Genomic DNA, 21,143 nt, shown 5'->3' on the forward strand with positions numbered 1-21,143 from the left:
GTGCTGGATGCATTTTGTGCAGTAAGAATGGGACTTGCTGAGCTTCTATAACAACAAATCTGCCCGCCCGTTGGGCTCATTGTAAGCACGAGGATCTTCTGTCTCCTATCTGGGGATCTTGAGATGTTCCAGATCAGATGTGAAGCCAAAATTGTGTCGGGCGATGAGACGTCCCGTTCAACAGAACAATTCAATTCAATTCAATTCAATTCAATTTTATTTGTATAGAGTCTAATACAACAGATGTTGTCTCTAGACGCTTTCCAGAGACCCATAACATAAACCCCTGAGCAATTATTACATAAACAATGGCAGGTAAAAACTCCCCTAGTGGGAGAAAAGCATTAAGCCAAACAAGGTTGCTGTTTTCCATTTATGTAAACAATCTATGTGACAATGTATCAAATGCTGCAGTCCGTTTTTATGCAGATGATACGGTCATATATTGTTCATCCTCTTCTGTAGTGCAAACCTTTGAATTCTTGCAGTCTGCTTTTGATGTTGTTCAGTCCCATCTGACTCAGCTTAGACTGGGACTAAATGCAGGTAAATCAAAAGTGATGTTATTTTCAAATGGCAAACGGTTACCATTGAACATTCCTAAAGTATTAACTGCTCATGGAATTGAACTTGAAATGGTCACAACAAATAAGTACTTAGGAATTGTAATTGATAAGAACTTGTCTTTTAAACCACACAGAAAAACTTGTACCCAAACGTAAGATGAAATTGGGTTTCTTCTTTAGAAACAAGTCTTGTTTTTCCTTGCAAGTTAGGAAATATTTTATATCAACCACTTTCGTTCCTTTACTGGATTATGGAGACTTGTTGTTTATGAACACACCTGTCACTTATTTGAAAAGGCTGGACACTGTATATCATTGTGCCTTACGTGCCTTTATTACAGGATGTGGCAATCTTGTTCACCACTGCACTTTGTATGCAACTGCAAATTGTCCATCTTTATCTGCCCGCAGACTTTCTCGATGGTTAGTTTTTATATATAAATCTATTCTTGGGCTGGTTCCTACTTATCTATGTTCATATTAGGATTAACATTAGGAAAATCCTCTCGCAGAGTGATGCAGAAAAACTAGAGGTTATCATTCTTGGTCCAGAGCATCTTAGGAAGGGATTAGATGGTGTTGCGATGGCTTCCAGTGCAACTGTGAGAAACCTTGGTGTTGTTTTCGCTCAGGATTTGTCGTTTAAACCATATGTTAATCAGGTTTGTAAAATAGCCTTTTTCTATCTCTGTAATATTGCAAAGATTAGGAAAATCCTCTCGCAGAGAGGAAAATCTAGTTCATGCGTTTGTATCTTCTAGATTACTGTAATGTGTTATTAGCAGGATGTACAAGTAATTTGCTGAATAGGCTCCAGCTAATCCAGAATGCAGCAGCATGAGTACTGGCAGGAATCAGCAGGAGAGACCACGTCTCTCCAGTGTTAGCATCGCTCCATTGGCTACCTGTAAAATTCAGAATCCAATTTAAAATTTTATTACTTGCGTATAAAGCCCAAAACGGCTTAGCTCCGCAGTATTTGCAAGACCTGATAGTGCCTTATGTTCCTGGCAGAGTTATCTGTTCTCAGAGTGCAGGTTTACTCGTAGTTCCTAGAGTATCTAAATGTAGATTTGGAGGGCGGGCGTTCTGCTATCAGGCACCGTTACTATGGAACCAACTTCCAATCTGGGTTAAGGAGGCTGACACCACCTCCACCTTTAAAACTAAACTTAAAACCTTTCTGTTTAGTAAAGCCTATAGTTAGTGTTTAGTAAACCTCTAGCTGGTGTTGGTAAATCTCTAGGTAGTGTAAACTCTAGTGTGTTAGAGTCAGTAGTCATAGTTGCAGCTATAGAACAAGACTATAATAGTTAGTCTCAAACATAGCTTGGTGGTAGATATGCTGCTATAGGCTTATGCTGCAGGGGGGACCGACATGATCCGCTGGGCGGTGCCTCTCACCATTCTTCTCCTCTCCTCTTCCCTTCCTCTCTTCTCCATTTCCATTTTTATTTATTTAAGTATCTCATAGCCATCATTTTTGTCCATTGTTCCTGTAGTTTCTTGTGCTGGCCCCCTTTTTTCTCTTTTGTGCATGTTTTCAGGCCGGAGCTTCAGGAGCTGCGTGCTGGCCTGCGGTCCCCCACCCCCCACCCCAGTCATCCCGCTGCTGCTTCCACCTGCCTGCTGTGCTGCTGCCGTCCCTGACCCACCAGTCTGGCCTTCGGCAGGAGGGTCCCCCCTTATGATCCAGGTCCTGGTCCAGGTTTCTTCCTTCCTAAAGGGGAGTTTTTCTTGCCACTGTTTGGCTTAAGGCTTTTCTCCCACTAGGGGAGTTTTTACCTGACATTGTTTATGTAATAATTGCTCAGCGGTTTATGTTCTGGTCTCTGGAAAGCACCTAGAGACAACTTTTGATGTATTAGACGCTATACAAATAAAATTGAATTGAATTGAATTGAATACATGTGTAGAGACGCTAATCCTTACAACCTACGCTCACAGGATTTCCTCCGCATGTTAGTTCCTTGAGCCGACACTGAACTTGGGAAAAAAAAGCCTTCAGATCTGCTGCTCCCTGGTCATGGAATGACCTTCAGAATGATCTGAACCTGAACTGATCACTCTGGGGGAATTTACTTCCATTTTAAAGGATCGAAAAAGAAGTTCTCTTGGACAATGTGATTGTTTTTAATTGAATAGTACTGAAACGTTTTACATTATACGGACCTGTCGTGTTCCTGAGTTTATGTTGTATGTTGTTTGTGTCCCTGACTATAGTGTGTGACTGCTGGTTGTGGTTTTTTTTTCGCTGTTGTAACACTGTTTCTGCTGCCCTCTTGGTCAGGTGACTCTTGGAAAAGAGATTTTAATCTCAATGAGTTTTTACCTGGTTAAATAAAGGAAACTAACTAAGGAACTGGGAAAAATAAAAATAAAAATCAGCCGTTCTTCTCTGTTATCTCTCCTAGTCCCTCAGTGAGACGTGTGGTTTCACCGGCCCCCAGCTGTTCCTGTTATCCCTCTCCGTTTAATGCTCCATTATTACAACGTCAACTCTGGTTCAGCAGAACTTTGATAAATAATGAAGAAGAAATAAACACAAGTAATCTCCAACATCCATCACCCATTAACACGGAGTCAGTTCTCCACCAGTTCACCTCACACCCAGAAAGGAATTCCTAGTCTTGATTCTTGTCTTTTCCCTTGAGTTGTATGAAATCAGAGCACGCAGGAGGCCGTGAGGCATATGAAGAATCCGACAGCCACCAAAAAGACACATCCGTACTGCACTACGCTCTAAAACCTTCTCATTTCACTGCATTTTCACTGCATTGCAATGCGCAATGAAGGTTTGTTGCTGCGACAGTCAAAGCTACTTAAAATCAATTTATAAAGTGGATTTCTCCACTATACTGGTTTACAGTACGTAGCCCACGACATGTCTGAGCTTCTGCAATGAGCCTTTCCTAGCAGGGAACACATAATCAGATATAAAAACTGTCTACGGTACTTTTGATAGTACGGAAGAGTATTAGGGTCTTGCAGGAGAAAAAATACTTGAGAGGGGAAGATCTTTTGTATTGTTTTATTGTTTTTTTTATTATTTAAAAAAGTTGAAATGATGAGAAAAAAGTCGAAATGTCACGATTAGTGTTGAAATACAATTTAAAGAAAAAAGTCGAAATGTTGAGAATAATGTTGAAATACAATTTCCAGAATAAAGTAGACATTTCGAGAATAAAGTTGAAATACAATTTGGTGAATAAAGTGGAAATGTCTCCTCCATCAAATCCAGTTAGAGCGACTGACAGCTCTGCAGCAGCAGCCGTAACTAACTAACTAACTTACATCCTTGGAGTGGAACGTTAAGGGGACGTTTCTGAAGTTATGCAACTGCATATGTGTGATATGTGTTTCAAATCAATATCATAAAGACAATTCTTGTATTGTGAACCTCGTTGTTCAACTTTATTTAATTTGTTTAACTGGCGTTCATGGAAGATGCACTTCTGTGGTGAAGTCAGAAGATTTGCTAGTTAGCTGCTAGTTAGCTGCTAGTTAGCATTCCATCCTTCCACCCTAATGAGTAGCAAAAACAGTATGTGAGATTTTTTAGTGCGTCCAAAACATTAGTACTCAATAGTATGTACTATTCATACTCATTCTGGAGAAACTTATTAGTGTGGATTGATGGACACTAGCTAAGCAGAAACCTCCCACAATGCAATGCAGCGGTGTTTGGTTGCTAAGTGCTGCGCAGATACTTAGCAACCAACATAAATGGAGGATAACGTTACCGGTACCAAGCAAAAGCTGCAGCAGCAGAACCACCATCATGCTACAATTCAAATGTGAGGAATTAGGTGTGATTTCGCTTTGATTTCCATAAGATATTAACCCGGGAAATAAACGGGAAAGAGCGGAGCGGTGCTGCTACTGCTGCTGTGACAGGTTACCATGGTAACAACTCCCCCTCCCAACGGCAGGAAGTGCCGTGTGGCTCTGAGTAGTAGCCTACGTCAGAATTAATGCACACTACTGATATTTACTCAAAAGTGTGCCGAACTTAAATATACTTTTTGATTATATACTGTTTAGTATGGCATTTTGGACGCACCGACACACTTAGAAGACATGCATGTCTCCTTGAAGAGCGATGTCTCGTAGTTGGCTTTTTTATAGCATAACAGTGTTCGGGGCAAGGTTGTCTTTTGTTTTGCGATACAAACTTTACTGCATCTCCAACCGAACCCTGATTCAAAACTCTGAAAAAAAGATGAAAATACTGCTTTGTTGTCAAACGCCACGGTTTAATAAAACAACTTTCCCAGCTTGATGAGTCCTGATGCACTGAAGATGAAATACAAATAAATGTGGCAATCAAACATACCAGGATGTGAACGAGTAGGAGATCCTTGCTGTTGCCACACTTGGCGTGCAGCAGATTCTCCACACACAGGTCTGCAGGGTCAGGTGTAAACCCACAGCAGCACCGGTCCAGGCGGTCGTTTACCTGTGGAAACAGGACAAGAAGTCAGCACACTTCAGGAACAAGATGCAAAGAGGTTTACACACGCGCACGCACACACACACACGCACGCACGCACGCACGCACGCACGCACGCACGCACGCACGCACACACACACACACACACACACACACGTGCGGAGGGACATTTTACAGGGAAGAGATTTCTTTTGTTTTTGCACCTCTGAGTCGCTCAACTCCACTCATTCCCTCTCGTCGCCAGATTTGTGTAAATCAACCCCCTGAAGGTGCAACAGTGTGACTGGAGTCGTTCGGAGCTGTTGGGTCTTCTTGCTCTTTCCTGATCACTTTGTTTGATTGTCAAGGACTTGCAGATATTTTCTCACACTGGACGGATGCTTTAACTCCACATGACGTTTCTAATATGAAATTGACGAGGCAGATGGTCGAACTTGTTTTCTCAGCGCAGGTGGACATAATTTGCACAGAAAGGTTCGATTTTTACCGTCAGACTCTTTGGGAGACAATGTGTAAAATTCCTGCAGATAATGTAGTCAGATTTTGGTCCGCGGGTCGAGGCGCGGTCGTCACGTGATCCCGCTGCACCAATAGGATGTTACTAGTAAACACAATATATTAATATTAATAACCCAATATCAGATACAGTTTGTCACCTCCATGGCACGTATCGTGACATTTTTGTATCGCGAAATTTCGTGGCACGATATATTGTTACACCCCTAAATACAGATGAACCAACTGATCACCAGGGGCCTCATTTATAAAAGAGTGCGCAGGATTCATACTAAAAGTGCACGTAAAGCCAAAAGCCGAAAATGGCAGGCGCAAAAAAAAATCCGGATTTGTAAAACCGCCTGCACGCACACTTGCACGCAATGTTCGCTTTATAAATCACAGTCCAGGTGGAAGGTTGCGCAGCTGAATTCGCCTCATATCCCGCCCTCTACACGCCCACTTTTTACCATGAATGGGCAATGCAAAGTAGTATTTTCATATAAATGAGCCTGCTGAGCATGCGCAGCGCCACCTGCAGTCTGTTTGGGCGTCAGAATGAATGAGACGTGTCGAGCCACCGTGCCACTACATTTCACGGAGACTGAGATCGAAATGTTGTGGATGAGGTGGAGGACAGGAAAACCACATTATTTGGTGGTCACAGTAAAAGTAGAAAAATTATATAAAGAGTATAAAATAAAGCGAGTGAGTGGCAGTACGCCGTTGCTGCCCGTGAGTGCCACGGCGCAATTACCACTGGGGACAGGGGGGACAGGGGGGACATGTCCCCCCCACTTTTCAAAATCATGTATTTGTCCCCCCCACTTTTTACAGTTTAAAAACTAACGGTAGGCTCAGCCTGTAATTGCAAATCATCAAGACACTGTGCAAAGGCGATGCGAGAACCGCCCGGCAGCCCCGCTCCCCCTCCTCCCCTCTCCCCTCAGTGCTGCTCAAGCCTGATTTATGGTTCTGCGTCACCAACGCAGAGCCTACGGCGTAGGTGCGCGTCGCCGCGTACCCTACGGCGTAGGCTCTGTGCGTTTTACAGCGGAACCATGATTTAGGCTTACGCCTGCGCATAAAGGTTTCTCGCGCGCGTAAAACTCATTATATATAAAAATAAATCGGTGTCCCTTTAGGGGCTCCATAGAGCCCCTAAACGCTCTACGGAGCCCCTCATTTGTTCTGTCCTCAGTCACTCTACGGTTGTCGTGGTGGGTGTGAGGAGGTTCCCGGACCCGGCGCCCTGCACCGCGGCTGCAGCAGCAACAGAGTCCTGACTGACGCTGAGCTTCAAACACAGATGGACACGATCAGCGCTATTACGTATATCATAAGTCTGATATGTGATGACATTAAGAGTATGACATGAATCTGGCTTCATTTCACCACCTCACTGCCTGCGTCGCCAGTTCCCCATATCTTATCTAAGTTCCTACGGGAGGGTCAGGGTTGGCGTAGAGATACGCAGATTTTTCGGTTAGTTTTTTCATTTTAAATCCCAACCTTTGCGTAGAAGGTGGCTTGCGCATCTTTCAAGCCCTGTTTTGTGCGCAAGCAAGCTTTATAAATGAGGCCCCTGGTGATCAGAACCAGCCGGCTTTGTCATCTCCAGCACTAAGGCCGTCTGGAACGGTGGACCCTTCACTGTGTGTCACCTTCACTGTGCGTCACCTTACAGCCCTCTTGTCCCTCACTGCCACCGCCACATGCTTGTTAGTGCGTCAGGGTGTGTCCTTCACGCTGCTCTTCCTCTTCATGTCTGGTTCCTGCACTCAGAGTTACGGGAGGTGTAAAAATGCATATAGGAACACGTGTTCATAGGTGCACTCATCTGCTCTCAGCAGATCAATAGAGCTATTAGAGCTTGGCCTCGTTACAGGAATTGACTCCTGGCAGCCAGAGGATGAGCGCTGCCTCATGGGTAATTCATATTCAGCCCCACGCACGCCGTGGGTGGCCGTTAGATAGACATTTCATCTCCGTGTGTGGACCGGACTAAACGGACTGCACCAGAGAGGGTGGGGCTGTCACGGATGGAGACGGAGCTGGAGCGTACATGATTACACCCAGCGTGAAGGAAACCTCTGGGCTAAAACGGCCGTTTTAAAACACTTCATTTGTTGTAGACCGAGAAGAATGATTATATTCTAGTTATTTAGGAAAATAAGCATGTTTTATGTTTTACTTCTGCTTGATCAGACTGTTTAGCTCCTCTAATAATATCACACAGTTCAACCACAGCAGTTTATCCTCACGTAATAAGGTCAGTAGATCATAATCATTCTTAACCCTTGTGCTGTCTTCGGGTCAAGGAAGGAGGAAGGGAAGAAGGGAGGAAAGAAGGAAGGAAGAAAAGAAGGAAGGAATGAAGGAAGGAAGGAAGGAAGGAAGGAAGGAAGGAAGGAAGGAAGGAAGGAAGGAAGGAAGGAAGGAAGGAAGGAAGGAAGGAAGGAAGGAAGGAAAGAAAGAAAGAAGGAAGGGAGAAAAGAAGGAAGGAAGGAAAGAAGGGAGGAAACAAGGAAGGAAGGGAAAAAAGAAGGAAGGAAGGGAGGAAAGAAGGAAGGAATGGAGAAAAGAAGGAAGGAAGGGAGAAAATAAAGAAGGAAACAAGTAAAGAAGGAAGGAAGGGAGAAAAGAGGAAGGGAGAAGGAAGGAGAGAGCAGGAGGAAAGAAGGACAGGAGAATTAGGTCATTTTGACCCAAAGACAGTACAAGGGTTAAATGACATGATCTCATACCACATTTTCATGTAACTAAATAAAATGAAGAGTTGAACAAGATTCCATGTGATTTTAGTTTAGTTTATATTATATAATATATAACTATTTATAAACTGTCAGGTCATTTCCTGAGCCTTGGGCAGGCTTGGAGTCCATCATCAATCACCTCATTTATTATTTGTTCTCAGGGGGAATTTGAACTGTACAGTTTCAGCTTCAGTGTTTAAGTCCAATTATTATGGAATAATCCTTCTCATTTCACCAGCGGGCAGCACACATTTAAAATACTCTGCGAGATGACGACTTCACACTACATTACCCACAATGCAGTGCACACTAGCATAGCAACGGGCACCAGCTCCATGGCAACGGTGGTCTGAGCCCGGTGCATCTTTACATGACCAGGGAAGAGAGAGACGTTGCAGACGCAGCGTCAGCGAGACGTCACATGATGATCCTTATCATTATCTGAGGGAATTTTACACATCGTCTCCCAAAGAGTCCGACGGTAAAAATCTAACCTTTCTGTGCAAATTATGTCCACCTGCGCTGAGAAAACAAGTCAGAGCGTCTGCCTCATCAACTTCAGATTTGAAATGTCATGTGAAGTTAAATGTCAATGTCAATGTCAATTTTATTTATATAGCACATTTAAAAACGACCAAGGTCGACCAAAGTGCTGCACAGTGTACATTTAAAATGAAACAATACCAAAAGAAAATACAGTACAAAGTGTAGAAACAATAAAGTCACCAACGTTCTAGGATGATCAATAAAATAGTAATAAAAATAGAAAATAGACGGCAAAGAACAGATACACAAAGTGCACAATCACTACTCACAGATGTAGGGCACTATTTACCGTACACCAAAAGCCAATGAAAAGAAATACGTTTTCAAAGAAGACTTAAAAACCTCTAGGGTCAGAGCAGATCTAATATTTAGTGGCAAGCTATTCCACAGCTTAGGGGCATCCACCGCAAAAGCTCGGCCACCTTTTGTTTTGAGCCTGGATTTTGGGACGTCTAAGAGCAACTGACTTGAGTTAAAGCATCCGTCCAGTGTGAGAAAATATCTGCAAGTCCTTGACAATCAAACAAAGTGATGAGGAAAGACCAGAAACAGCCCCAAACGACCCCAGTCCCACTGCTGCTCCTTCAGGGGGAGGATTTACCTGCAACAGGGAGACACACTGATAATGGACGACATTGTTGGAGATTTACAGCCTCTGAAGAAAGTTGAAAAGCCACTAGGACAATAATGATTGTATACGGTGAACAGTTTTAGGATAGGGGGCCGTTTCATTCGTACATTACTTCTCACCTAAAAATATTGAAATGAACTGAATTTGAACTAGTTCAAAGTGAAAATGGTGAACTATGAACTATTCATTTTTAAAACTATGTGAACTGAATTTTGAACTAGTTCATGAGAAGTAGGAACTTGTACAACACTGGGGGCTGAGAGGGTGAGGGTTCATCTCCTCCCAAGCATGTCAACGATGTAACGATGCTCCATGTTTGTTCCCGTGCGCCTGACAGTGTTGAACGTGCTATTCAGAGTCAGATGCTTACTGTGACAACTCAACTACGTATTTTTGAAATTAATTAAAACTACTCCTCTACTGACCTTGGCAGGTTGTAGTCTGAGGCTGACTGTAAGCTGCGTCTGCTCTTGAAGTTTTAGATGGAGACACGTGTGGTAGTGTTGAAATGCTGCTTTATTTGCACAACTAAAAGATGTAAAACTAATTAGTGAGCTGCAACCGTCTTCTGTCGATGTGGGTGTTTGTCCTTCAGCTGCATCTTCCAGCTCTGCAGTTAGGAACCATAAATATGGATGTGTCCATATGATGGAGCACCAGCTGGGACAATATCAATACCTTTGAACAAACTCAGCCACGGTGAGTTTACATCCAAATGTCACTGCTGTAAAGCCAAGGAGAATCAAGTTTGAGAGACAAGCTGTACATCTGTGCAAACACATCAAATGAATGCTGGAATATATTCGACCTTTATGGCCGGAATTGTCTTCGTTCACTCTATCAAATACCAATTTAAGACACATGTTCTATTACTTTTATTAATGAATGCACACATCCGTGTTTCTACATGAAGTAACAGATAAAGTATCCACCACTGCAGATGTTTGCCACACCCTTTAAGGGTCCCCACCGTGGCAATCCCGTCGCCAACTGTGGCTGCATGCGTCTGTGGCGCATCTGTCAGTGTTCTGTGCTACATTTGAGTTCTTAAGAATGAAAACATTGACTTAATCCTCAGTCGTACTCCATTTCCAAGACACGTGAACAGCTGCAGACGCTACGACGCTGTCTGGTTTTTGAACAACGTGTATATATGCTTTAGGTTCTTACCAACATGGTATTAACCATTAATATATATGCAGACAAGAAGAAAAAAAGAGGAAACTTCAGGCATCAGATGATGAATTTTGAGTCTGCAGATTATTTGACTGAGAACAGCTGTCCATTGGAAACAGCCGAAGCCCGTCTCATGAAGAAATCCCAGCAGACACCCACATCTTCCTACATGGAAAGCATTTATTTCTCCCATGACCATAATTAAATGATGGCCCAGCTTGTGTGCACGTGTGGTATTCTCTCTTCTGGAGTGTGGAAAATGAAAAATGATTATGAAAAAAGTACAATAAGTACAGTAGGACAAATTGTGACTGGCATGTATTTCACTGCTCTGACTGCTGCTGCATCCTGACTCTGTAGTGTCTTTTTCCTCTAAAGCCGCGGTGCAGGAGTGTTTTTTCCAGAGAAGAACATAGTTATGGATCGTTGTTGTCGCTCTTTTTACTTCTGGTCAAAAAGAGTCCGACATGCCACCTCGGATTATATCTGACACCGTGTCCTAACTGCATGCGAGCGTCCGACTATCGCGTCGCACTGCGTGACATTGGACGCTCTCTGTCCACACTGAATGGGCCCCCACGTATTTTGATTGACAGCTGAAACTCCCCTTTTACCCACTGCACCGCACCGTGCGCTCCTAAAGTGGCAGCACCCCGCGCACGCTGATTGGCTGAACCCACGCAGCTCAGCGAGGTCAACGGATGAGACGAAGCGAGCAGAACTCCCATTGCTCAGTCTCTCGCTAAGCAGAGACTGACTATCACATTAAGGTAAATGAAAAAGACACAAGCTTTAGGGTGCTTTCACACCTGTCCAGTTTGGAGCAGTTGTTCCGAAACAGGGAGCGTTTCCCCCTAAAGTTCGGTTGGTTTGGTACATGTGAACACAGCAATCACACTCGGATGCGGGACAAAACAAGTGAGCTGAGATCTCCTAGGAGAGGTGGTCTCGGCCCGATTCCATTCCAGACCTGGAGCGGTTTGTTATTTTTATTTGTAGTGAGAACATAATCCACACAGCAACCGACACAACTCCATTCATTGTGTATGTGCGACCGGCGCAAGGAGAAGGGTCAGTGCAGCCTCCACCACCTTCTCTCCTATTGGACGTGCCGAGATGTTGTTCCAGCGCGGCACGGTGAAATTAAAAGCTGCCAGCTGCCACTTTATTGAGGTTTTTGTAGTGAAATGAGGAGGAATCATAGAGATAACTTCTCATTTCAACTAACTGGATCAGCCGTTCCTCATCATGACCGTTTCCTACAGCGCTTTCAATCGGCTTTCAACGCGAGCGGCAGGAAGAAAATAGAAGCAGGGCGTCCGACAAATGTTCAGCTCAAAACGCCGCTGCGCAGCGCTGTGTCGCTGTGGCCAGTTAGGACAGTCCATTAGAAAATAAAGCAATGGAATTGATTTTGTCGCTGACACTCGCTCGCATCGCATGCATGGCACGGTGTGAGAACTGTAATGAACGATTCATCAAAGGGTCCTGTTCTTGAGCTGCTGCTGAAGATCATTGGCCGTTCTCAGCATTGTTGCTAAGCGACCAACATTATTGACACAGGAGGGAATAAGTGGGGAGACTGTTTAGCCAATCAGAATGCAGAACACGATGCACAATGCAAATTCGTGAAGCAGCGAGACGTGAAAGGTGAACCGTGTTATAGCGAGGGATTACTGTGTATACAAGCTTTCAACATATCAACAGGATCCACATTCGAGCGACAACGAGATTCCACTTACTTGTAATAAGAAGTCAAGAAGCGCGAGTCTCCCCCACTCCGAGTGCTGGATTCCCCTGCAGGGCTGTGAGAGCAGATCCGTCTCCCTGCCACACCGGGCCTGGAGCATCTGCTGATACTGGACCCAGCTGAGCGGCACCGAGTTCTGGTCGTTGTCTGCGTCGGCTACGTGCTGGATGTCGGGGTCCCACCACACGGCGGGTCTCGGGGGACCGCTGGTGTACCGGTAGGGCAGGATGTCGCTGTGAAACGTCCTCAGAACCACGGGGAGACTTCGGTTCAGTCCCAGGACTCGGTCCAGGTGGAAGGCGAACACCTCGTACCAGTCTTCGGGCCGCTTGATCAGCGCGCAGCGGCCCTGCTGGCAACGCTCGCCGTGGGAGGACGCAGGGCCGCCGCGCCCAGGGCCACGCTGCCGGGAGTTGCTCCTGGGTGGCGGCATCTGTAACATTATATTACATTCATACAATACCGAATCAGAAAAGGCCTGGGGGGGCGGGCTGCAAAACTTAAAGAACTGGCTAGGTCTGTGTTGAAAAAATCGATTTTCCGATTCTAAATCGATTCTCATATTAGTTCCTAAAAATTGATTTGTATGTCTAAAGATCAATTTTGTTTTTTCATCATTACATTACAACTTTTGGAATTTTTGTGTTTATGCCCAAAAAAGGAATGTTTTGTTGGACAGAAGAATAACTGGTGCCATGTTTTTCCCTTTAAATATGTTTAAAGATATGAAAACATTAAAGTTTTCAGTTATAATTGCATAAATTGTCTATATTTCATTACTTTATATACTGTCTTGGGGTTACATTTGCATAAAATGCTAAACACCAAATTCTCAAAAATGTCAAAACTCAAAAAATTAAAACCATAATCTGGGACAAATCTAAACCGATTTCATATGTCCTCTTTTTGCTGGCCTGGATCTGTTTGGTAATTCTGCCCCACGATGTTTCTGAAAGCAGTTCTATCAGCATTCTGGGAGGTGACTGGTCCTTACAGCATCATTAGCTGCAATACTTGCTGTTGAATCTCAATATAATACTAGTATTAATATGTTGCATAATTACACAGTCATATCATTCATGCAACAGCTCAAAAAACAGTTTTAATAACACTAACCCAAATCAATATCGGAATCGAATCTGATCAAATCAAATCTTGATGATCGATTCTGAATCTTCAGAATTGTAATCGAATCGATTCTTGACATTTGAATCAATCCCTACATTCTCCTTGGCTTTCTCCTAGCCCTAGAACTGGCGCACACATACCTGTTACAAGAAATATTCAATCAATAAATACAATTGTTTTTAAACTTTATTTCAAGCAGGCTGCTCAAGTCCTGGATGCTCCCCAACTTTGGACAAAAAGAGACTGAAGAGATGGTTTTTGCGGCGCTGATTTGGGGTTTTTAATGATTTTAAACCGACTGGGTGTTGAACCAACGACACACTGCTGTGTGTTTTTAAACTGTACTTCCAACACTAATTTCTCTGAAAGGGAAAAACAGTCTCAATCTTTGTCTACTGAGACTATTTATGCATTTCTCTTCGCCCACTGGTGGAGTTATCTCTGCTTAATATCAGTTATTTGTATTAATATTAGGTTTATTTCTATGGGGCTGCTTTTCAATTCAATTCAATTCCATTTTATTTATATAGCATCTATTACAACAGAAGTTGTGACAGGTTATCATTCTTGGTCCAGAGCATCTTAGGAAGGGATTAGATTGTGTTGTGATGGCTTCCAGTGCAACTGTGAGAAACCTTGGTGTTGTTTTCGAACAGGATTTGTCGTTTAAACCATATGTTAATCAGGTTTGTAAAATAGCCTTTTTCCATCTCCGTAATATTGCAAAGATTAGTCCTCTCGCAGAGTGATGCAGAAAAACTAGCTCATGTGTTTGTATCTTCTAGACTAGATTACTGTAATGTGTGCAGGATCTCCAAGTAATTTGCTGAATATCCTCCAGCTGATCCAAAATGCAGCAGCCCCAGTACTGACAGGAATCAGCAGGAGAGACCACGTCTCTCCAGTGTTAGCGTCGCTCCATTGGCTACCCATAAAATTCAGAATCCAATTTAAAATTTTATTACTTGCGTATAAAGCCCAAAACGGCTTAGCTCCGCATTATTTGCGAGACCTGATAGTGCCTTATGTTCCTGTCAGAGCTCTCCGTTCTCAGAGTGCACGTTTACTCGTAGTTCCTAAGAGTATCCAAATGTAGATTTGGAGGGCGGGCGTTCTGCTATCAGGCACCATTACTATGGAACCAACTTCCAATCTGGGGTAAGGAGGCTGACACCACCTCCACCTTTAAAACCAAACTTAAAACCTTTCTGTTTAGTAAAGCCTATAGTTAGTGTTTAGTAAACCTCTAGCTGGTGTTTGTAAATCTCTAGTTAGTGTAAACTCTAGTGTGTTAGAGTCAGTAGTCATAGTTGCAGCTATAGAACAAGACTATAATAGTTAGTCTCAAATATAGCTTCGTGGTAGATATGCTGTTATAGGCCTATGCTGCAGGGGGGCACCGACATGATCCACTGGGCGGTGCCTCTCACCCTTCTCTTCTCCTCTTCCCTTCCTCTCTTCTCCTTTTCCATTTTTATTCATTATAAGTATCTCATAGCTATCGTTTTTGTCCATCGCTCCCGTAGTTTCTGGCCTTCGGCAGGAGGGTCCACCCTTATGATCCAGGTCCTGCTCAAGGTTTCTTCCCTCCTAAAGGGAAGTTTTTCCTTGCCACTGTTTGGCTTAAGGCTTTTCTCCCACTAGGGGAGTTTTTACCTGCCATTGTTTATGTAATAATTGCTCGGGGGTTTATGTTCATGTTCTGGGACTCTGGAAAGGGTCTAGAGACAACATCTGTTGTATTAGACGCTATACAAATAAAATTGAATTGAATTGAAACTGTAACAATAGGGCAAACGCACAGCATTGTTTTGTATTTTGTGTCTTTCAAATAAAAGACAATTCTTTCCAGTCATATGTTCCTCATGCAAGGTTGTTAAAAAAATACTGCTATAATATCGTATGGTATCGTTATCGTGGCCTCAATATTGTGTATCGTACCGTATCGTGAGATTAGTGTATCGTTACACCCCTAGTAATTTAACAAACATGGGCACATACACACCCATTACATATCGGACCAGATCGTTCTGGTGAGAGTAAAACTGTGTTTTTTGTAGGAAAGCCAAAATATATCGTTGAAGCAGCTTTTATCAACAGCTCCTGATCATTTCTGTTGTGTGATGGTGGAAGGACGAGGTTGAAGGAGCTGAAACGTGCCGCCCAATCAGATTTCCACCAAGGGTGTACCTGGTGGTGAGCGGGAGGATCTAGCACCACTTGGAGAACTTGTCCGTGCGCCGGTACCCGGGCTTTACTAACAACCTGGCCCTCGGAGAGGAGCTCCATCTTCTTCAGGTCGTCCTGGCTCAGCCAGGGCGGGGGCTGCAGATCTCTACTGGATCTCACCCTCCCCTGACCGTCCGACCAGTCCTCCTCTCCGAAGCTCTGACACCAGTCCCCTCCGTCCCTCGCAGCGGCGCCGAGCTCGGAGGAGGCCTCTCTGTGGTCCTCTGACCTGGACATCGTCTTCACCTCTTCTGTGGGATGATGGGATGCTTTGTGATCCCTGGACGGCCTTTTCACAGGAAGCTGCTCCTTCACCTCATTGTCAAATTTCCCCAAAGAGTGCTTTGCTGCCTGTCTGTGTTTTTTTCCCGAAGCTCGATGTTGCTGTGGCTTCACGCTCGCACGGCTGTCGTGTGTTTGCCTGTCTGCATTCCTGCGGGGGCTCTCGTACGTCCACGTGTCTGCCCGTCTGTCTCCCACGCTCATCGCGCTATCTGCTTGGGAAGAGTTAAGTGCTACTGTGGTCGGCCTCCTCTCAAGATAAGTATATGCCTCTGCAGTGCGCTTCCCCACAGAACTGCGGCTGCTTGGCCTAATTCGATGCCTGATCTCAGCGTTGTTGACTGTAAACTCTGAGAGGGGAGGTTGTTGACTTCGTCTGGTTGACTGGACGCCGTCCGTCGGGTCTTTTCTCTTGGAAGCACTGCCTCTGTTTCTGTATCTACTTCTCTGGATGTCTGCATACAGTTTTGCTTTGTTCCTGTGATCGTCATCGCTGGCAACACTCTGTTTCTGTGCCACTGGATTCTTGCTCCTCCGCGAGGAACGCTGCTGGAGGGCGGGGGCTGGAGGGGGGTCTGCAATCCCGGGCCTGAGTCCCAACTCCCTCATGGAGCTCAGGGCCCGCGACAGCCGCCACTTGGCGTCAGGACATGGCAGAGGCGGAGGCAGGGGGATCACCATGACAGAGATGATGAGGATAAGGAGGAAGACGGGGGAGAAAAGGAGAATCCATTTTTGACCATAGCAGAGTTTCGACCTCACTCGCCAGGCCTGCAAGAGGAGAGAAATAAAGGAATGCGAGTTAGAGGGAGACCAGCAGATGCATGATTATAATGTTGTGGCATCATAGATTTCAAAGTATTTCCTCCATAAAAGTACAGAGCATAGCACTTAAAATTCCTGAGGGGTTCAACGACGACGATGCTAATATCTCTCCTCTCCTGGCGTGTGGTAAAATGGAAGTCAATGGGAGTCAGATCATTCAAAGGAAGGAGGCGGAAAAACTCTTTTTGTACACCTTTTCAATTTCAATTCAATTTAATTTTATTTCTATAGCGTCTATTATAACAGAAGTTGTCTCTAGGATCTTTCCAGAGACCAGAACATAAACCCCCGAGCAATTATTTCTAGGGATGCCCCAATACCATTTATTTCACACCGAGTACGAGCATTTTAATTTGTGTACTTGCTGATACCGATAGGACCAATAGGATACTTCTACCACAAAAATAACTAGGCTAAAAATGCACTGAAAAATGCAATATATTGGAAAAAAGTGCGAGAAAAACCTTAAGCCAAACAGTGGCAAGAAAAAATTCCCCTTTATGAGGGAAGAAACCTGGACCAGGACCTGGATCATAAGGGGGTAGAAACCTGGACCAGGGCCTGGATCATAAGGGGGTAGAAACCTGGACCAAGACCTGGATCATAAGGGGGTAGAAACCTGGACCAAGACCTGGATCATAAGGGGGTAGAAACCTGGACCAGGACCTGGATCATAAGGGGGACCCTCCTTGCTGGAGACCAGACAGGCAGAGCTTTTTGTCCTGTGAAATCATAACAATGATGTGAGGTCTTTATTTTCAAGAATGAAGGGAGCCGTCTAACATTTTGATTAAAGCAGTCAGAGCTGAATCCATCTGAACACACTTGTGAGCAGCGGAGTCTAATGCTCGTGTCAGGCGGCTTCCAGGAGCCGGCAGCTCAACGGGACTATCCAGCTGAGACCAATATGATTGTGGCGTAGCCATCATTCAGTGCTGCTTTCAGCAAGCGGTGCATAGCAGGAGGGGAAAATCCCATTTCACACGGAACAACATCAGGGCCTCAACACGGCTCATCTGTCCTCATTCTGGGCTGCGGAAGCCAGAGAAAAGCTACAGGGAAATCTGCTCGCAGCTTTTCTGCAGACAGGGTGGCCTACCAGTGGAAATATTAACGGTTGCAGAAAAGCCACGGATCACCTAGAGCCCAATAACGAATAAATCAGGCCTAAAAAGATTACTGTTTACTGAAGCGTACTCTTAAATTAAATACTTACCTGCTGTACTCTACTGCCCTTCTTTCTTAACAACCTGTGCTTTTTATCATTTTACCTCTTTTCTTATCATTTTATTTCATTTATTTGTTATTTAAGCGTACTATCAAATTAAATACTGATGATTTTTGAAAACTGCGCAAAGTTATGGATAAGCCCTGAATGCAGGCATTGTGACGTAGAATTGTCAAATTGGTTTGATTTACAAAATGGCACAGATTACTTTTGTAATACTGTATTTGACCCGGTCTTTGTACGTTTTGACCGTATAGAAACGTAATTCTCGTCAGTTGTGTGAAATAAGACCTGGAAACAGGCATTGCACTGCAAAAACTCAAAATCTTACCAAGAACATTTGTCTTATTTCTAGTTAAAATGTCTCATTTTTAGTAAAAAAATCTCATTACACTTAAAACAAGACTCATCACTGGAAAAAACAACAATTTTCACCTGTTTCAAGTAGATTTTCACTTGAAATAAGTAGAAAAATCTGCCAGTGGGACAAGATTTATCTTCTCATTACAAGCAAAAAAATCTTGTCGCACTGGCAGATTTTTCTATTTATTTCAAGTGAAAATTTACTTGAAACTGGTGAAAATTGTCAAATAACAAGTTATTTTTCTGGTAATGACACTTGTGTCATTACCACTGTGTCAGTGTAATGAGATTTGTTTGACTAAAAATGAGACATTTTAACTAGAAATAAGACAAATATTCTTGTTAAGATTTTGAGTTTTTACAGTGTGTGGCATAGAATTGTCAAATTGGTTTAATTCACCGTACGAATTGTTACAGATTACTTTTGTAATACTGTATTTGACCCAGTCTTTGTACGTTTTGACCGTATAGAAACGTAATTCTATCATTTCATTTCATTTAATTTGTTATCTACTGTTTTATTGTGTCTTGCCGCTCTTAATGTTGATGTAAAGCACTTTGAATTACCTTGTGATGAATTGTGCTATAAAAATAACCTTTCCTTTCCTTGCCTTGATAACCCGGGTTCAGCATGAACAACCGCGCAGAGGCACCTGCGAGTAAAGCCTTCTCAAAAAGCTTTTTCAAAGTCTCTCAATCATCCTCTCTGTTCATCCATTTAGCTATAGGAATGTTTCAAGGCCTTGAGAAGTCCTGAGACTCAGGACGTTTGGTGAAAGGAGCCCATTATTCTGGCCCGGACTGGAGGGAGCCGGCCGCCGGCGCTGAGAACGGCTGGTATGTCAACGGTCAACGGGCCTGGGGGGAGACATAAGGTTTAACCCAGTGGCGTAGGCAGAAATATTCTTTTGGGTGGGCCAGGACAAAAATGGGTGTGCCATATTGTCCCAGAAAAAGGGGACTTATAAAAACTGACAAACAGACAGATTAAAGGCCGTCAGCTCCGCTGGGGAAATGTCTGCACATTTTACAGAAAATCGCGTCCTTGTTTAAACTGTATAGAGGGTCTGCATTGACGTCACTTCCCCACTGGACCAGCCCCCCTTACTCACACTGAGTGGCAAAAACAGCTGCAACTAGTGGAGAAGACGGGATAACAGCTGATTATCAGCTTAAATTAAAGCCAGTTGGACTTGACAGTGACCCGTACAGTTACCCCAAGAACCAGTGGTCCATGGACATTAATATTTGGTACAGTTACCAAGAACCAGTGGTCCATGGACATTAATATTTGGTACAGTTACCAAGAACCAGTGGTCCATGGACATTAATATTTGGTACAGTTACCAAGAACCAGTGGTCCATGGACATTAATATTTGGTACAGTTACCCCAAGAACCAGTGGTCCATGGACATTAATATTTGGTACAGTTACCAAGAACCAGTGGTCCATGGACATTAATATTTGGTACAGTTACCAAGAACCAGTGGTCCATGGACATTAATATTTGGTACAGTTACCCCAAGAACCAGTGGTCCATGGACATTAATATTTGGTACAGTTACCAAGAACCAGTGGTCCATGGACATTAATATTTGGTACAGTTACCAAGAACCAGTGGTCCATGGACATTAATATTTGGTACAGTTACCCCAAGAACCAGTGGTCCATGGACATTAATATTTGGCCATGAATCCAGTTTCCTGATATTTATATGTACTTAATTTCTACACCGGGGAAATACACAAAGCAAAGCTTGAAGGCTTACAAAAGTCTTGACGCTTGGTCCAACTTCAAGGCAGGATTTTTTGTAGAAATGAAAGTGATGAGGACATGGAACTTTATGATTTGACCGTTTAACGTTAGCTACCCAAAAATCCAACATTACCTGATACAAAATGGGAACCACAAATCCACGTTTCAGTGCCTGGAATCCAGTTGTTTCTGTGAATTGCAGCGATCCATTTGTCTCTCTTAAGCTCATTTTCGGCAGTCTGTAAAACGATAACTCAGATTTCTTGCTAAATCTGTGACTGCGTTTACATGCACTCAACACCGGCTAGCTAGCTGGCTGAAGGCAGCTCAATCTGTCGGAACCAGAACAATCAATTTTTCCTGAGGCTCCTGCAACTTGTTTCAAAAGTTCCGTTTTAATCAGAAGAAAAAAATAAAATAACGGCTGAACACAAGTCAACAACTAATCACGTTTATATTTATACCTTTTCTCATATCATTTTTTAGAACATGTTGTGAAACATGTATTTTGATCAAAGTTGGCTGGGAGGGCCAGTGAGTAATGTGGGTGGGCCGGTGACACCCAGGCCCATTACTGCGCCTGGTTTAAACTCAAATACATGCTTATCCACAGTAAAAACACCCAGTGATGCTGTATTAATCGTTGCTACAGACGCTACGATACTGAACATTTGATACGGATCCAGTCTGCAAGTGATTAAAGCTCCAACCTGCAGCAGCGAGATCTCAGAGCATCCATCAGCGTAGCTGCTGCCTCCGCTGACTGATGAAGCTTTTTCATACATCACTTTCCTACGTACCAGAGCTGTTACTGAGACGCAGCTACTCCGACCACCCCACAGACACACAAGGGAAACAACAGCGCACACCTGAGGACGACTGAAGGGTAGGGATGGGAACTGATAAGACTTTTAGATTCCAATTCCATTTTCAATTCTGCTGATTCCATCCCTACTGAG

General features: G+C 43.7%; 1 protein-coding gene across 1 annotated transcript in view; it reads right to left on the reverse strand.

The window, feature by feature from the left end:
- LOC133440850 (Golgi-associated kinase 1A-like) overlaps positions 1–21,143 on the reverse strand; it is an 81,993-nt gene that overhangs the window by 8,346 nt on the left and 52,504 nt on the right. The window contains exons 2-4 of the mRNA XM_061718178.1: positions 15,722–16,783; positions 12,366–12,776; positions 4,903–5,025 (exon numbers count right to left, since the gene is read on the reverse strand). Of these exons, the coding sequence (XP_061574162.1) occupies positions 4,903–5,025; positions 12,366–12,776; positions 15,722–16,783 (1,596 nt within the window). The remainder of the gene's footprint in view (positions 1–4,902; positions 5,026–12,365; positions 12,777–15,721; positions 16,784–21,143) is intronic.

This window comes from Cololabis saira, chromosome 3 (assembly GCF_033807715.1).
Source record: "Cololabis saira isolate AMF1-May2022 chromosome 3, fColSai1.1, whole genome shotgun sequence".
NCBI lineage: Eukaryota > Metazoa > Chordata > Actinopteri > Beloniformes > Belonidae > Cololabis > Cololabis saira.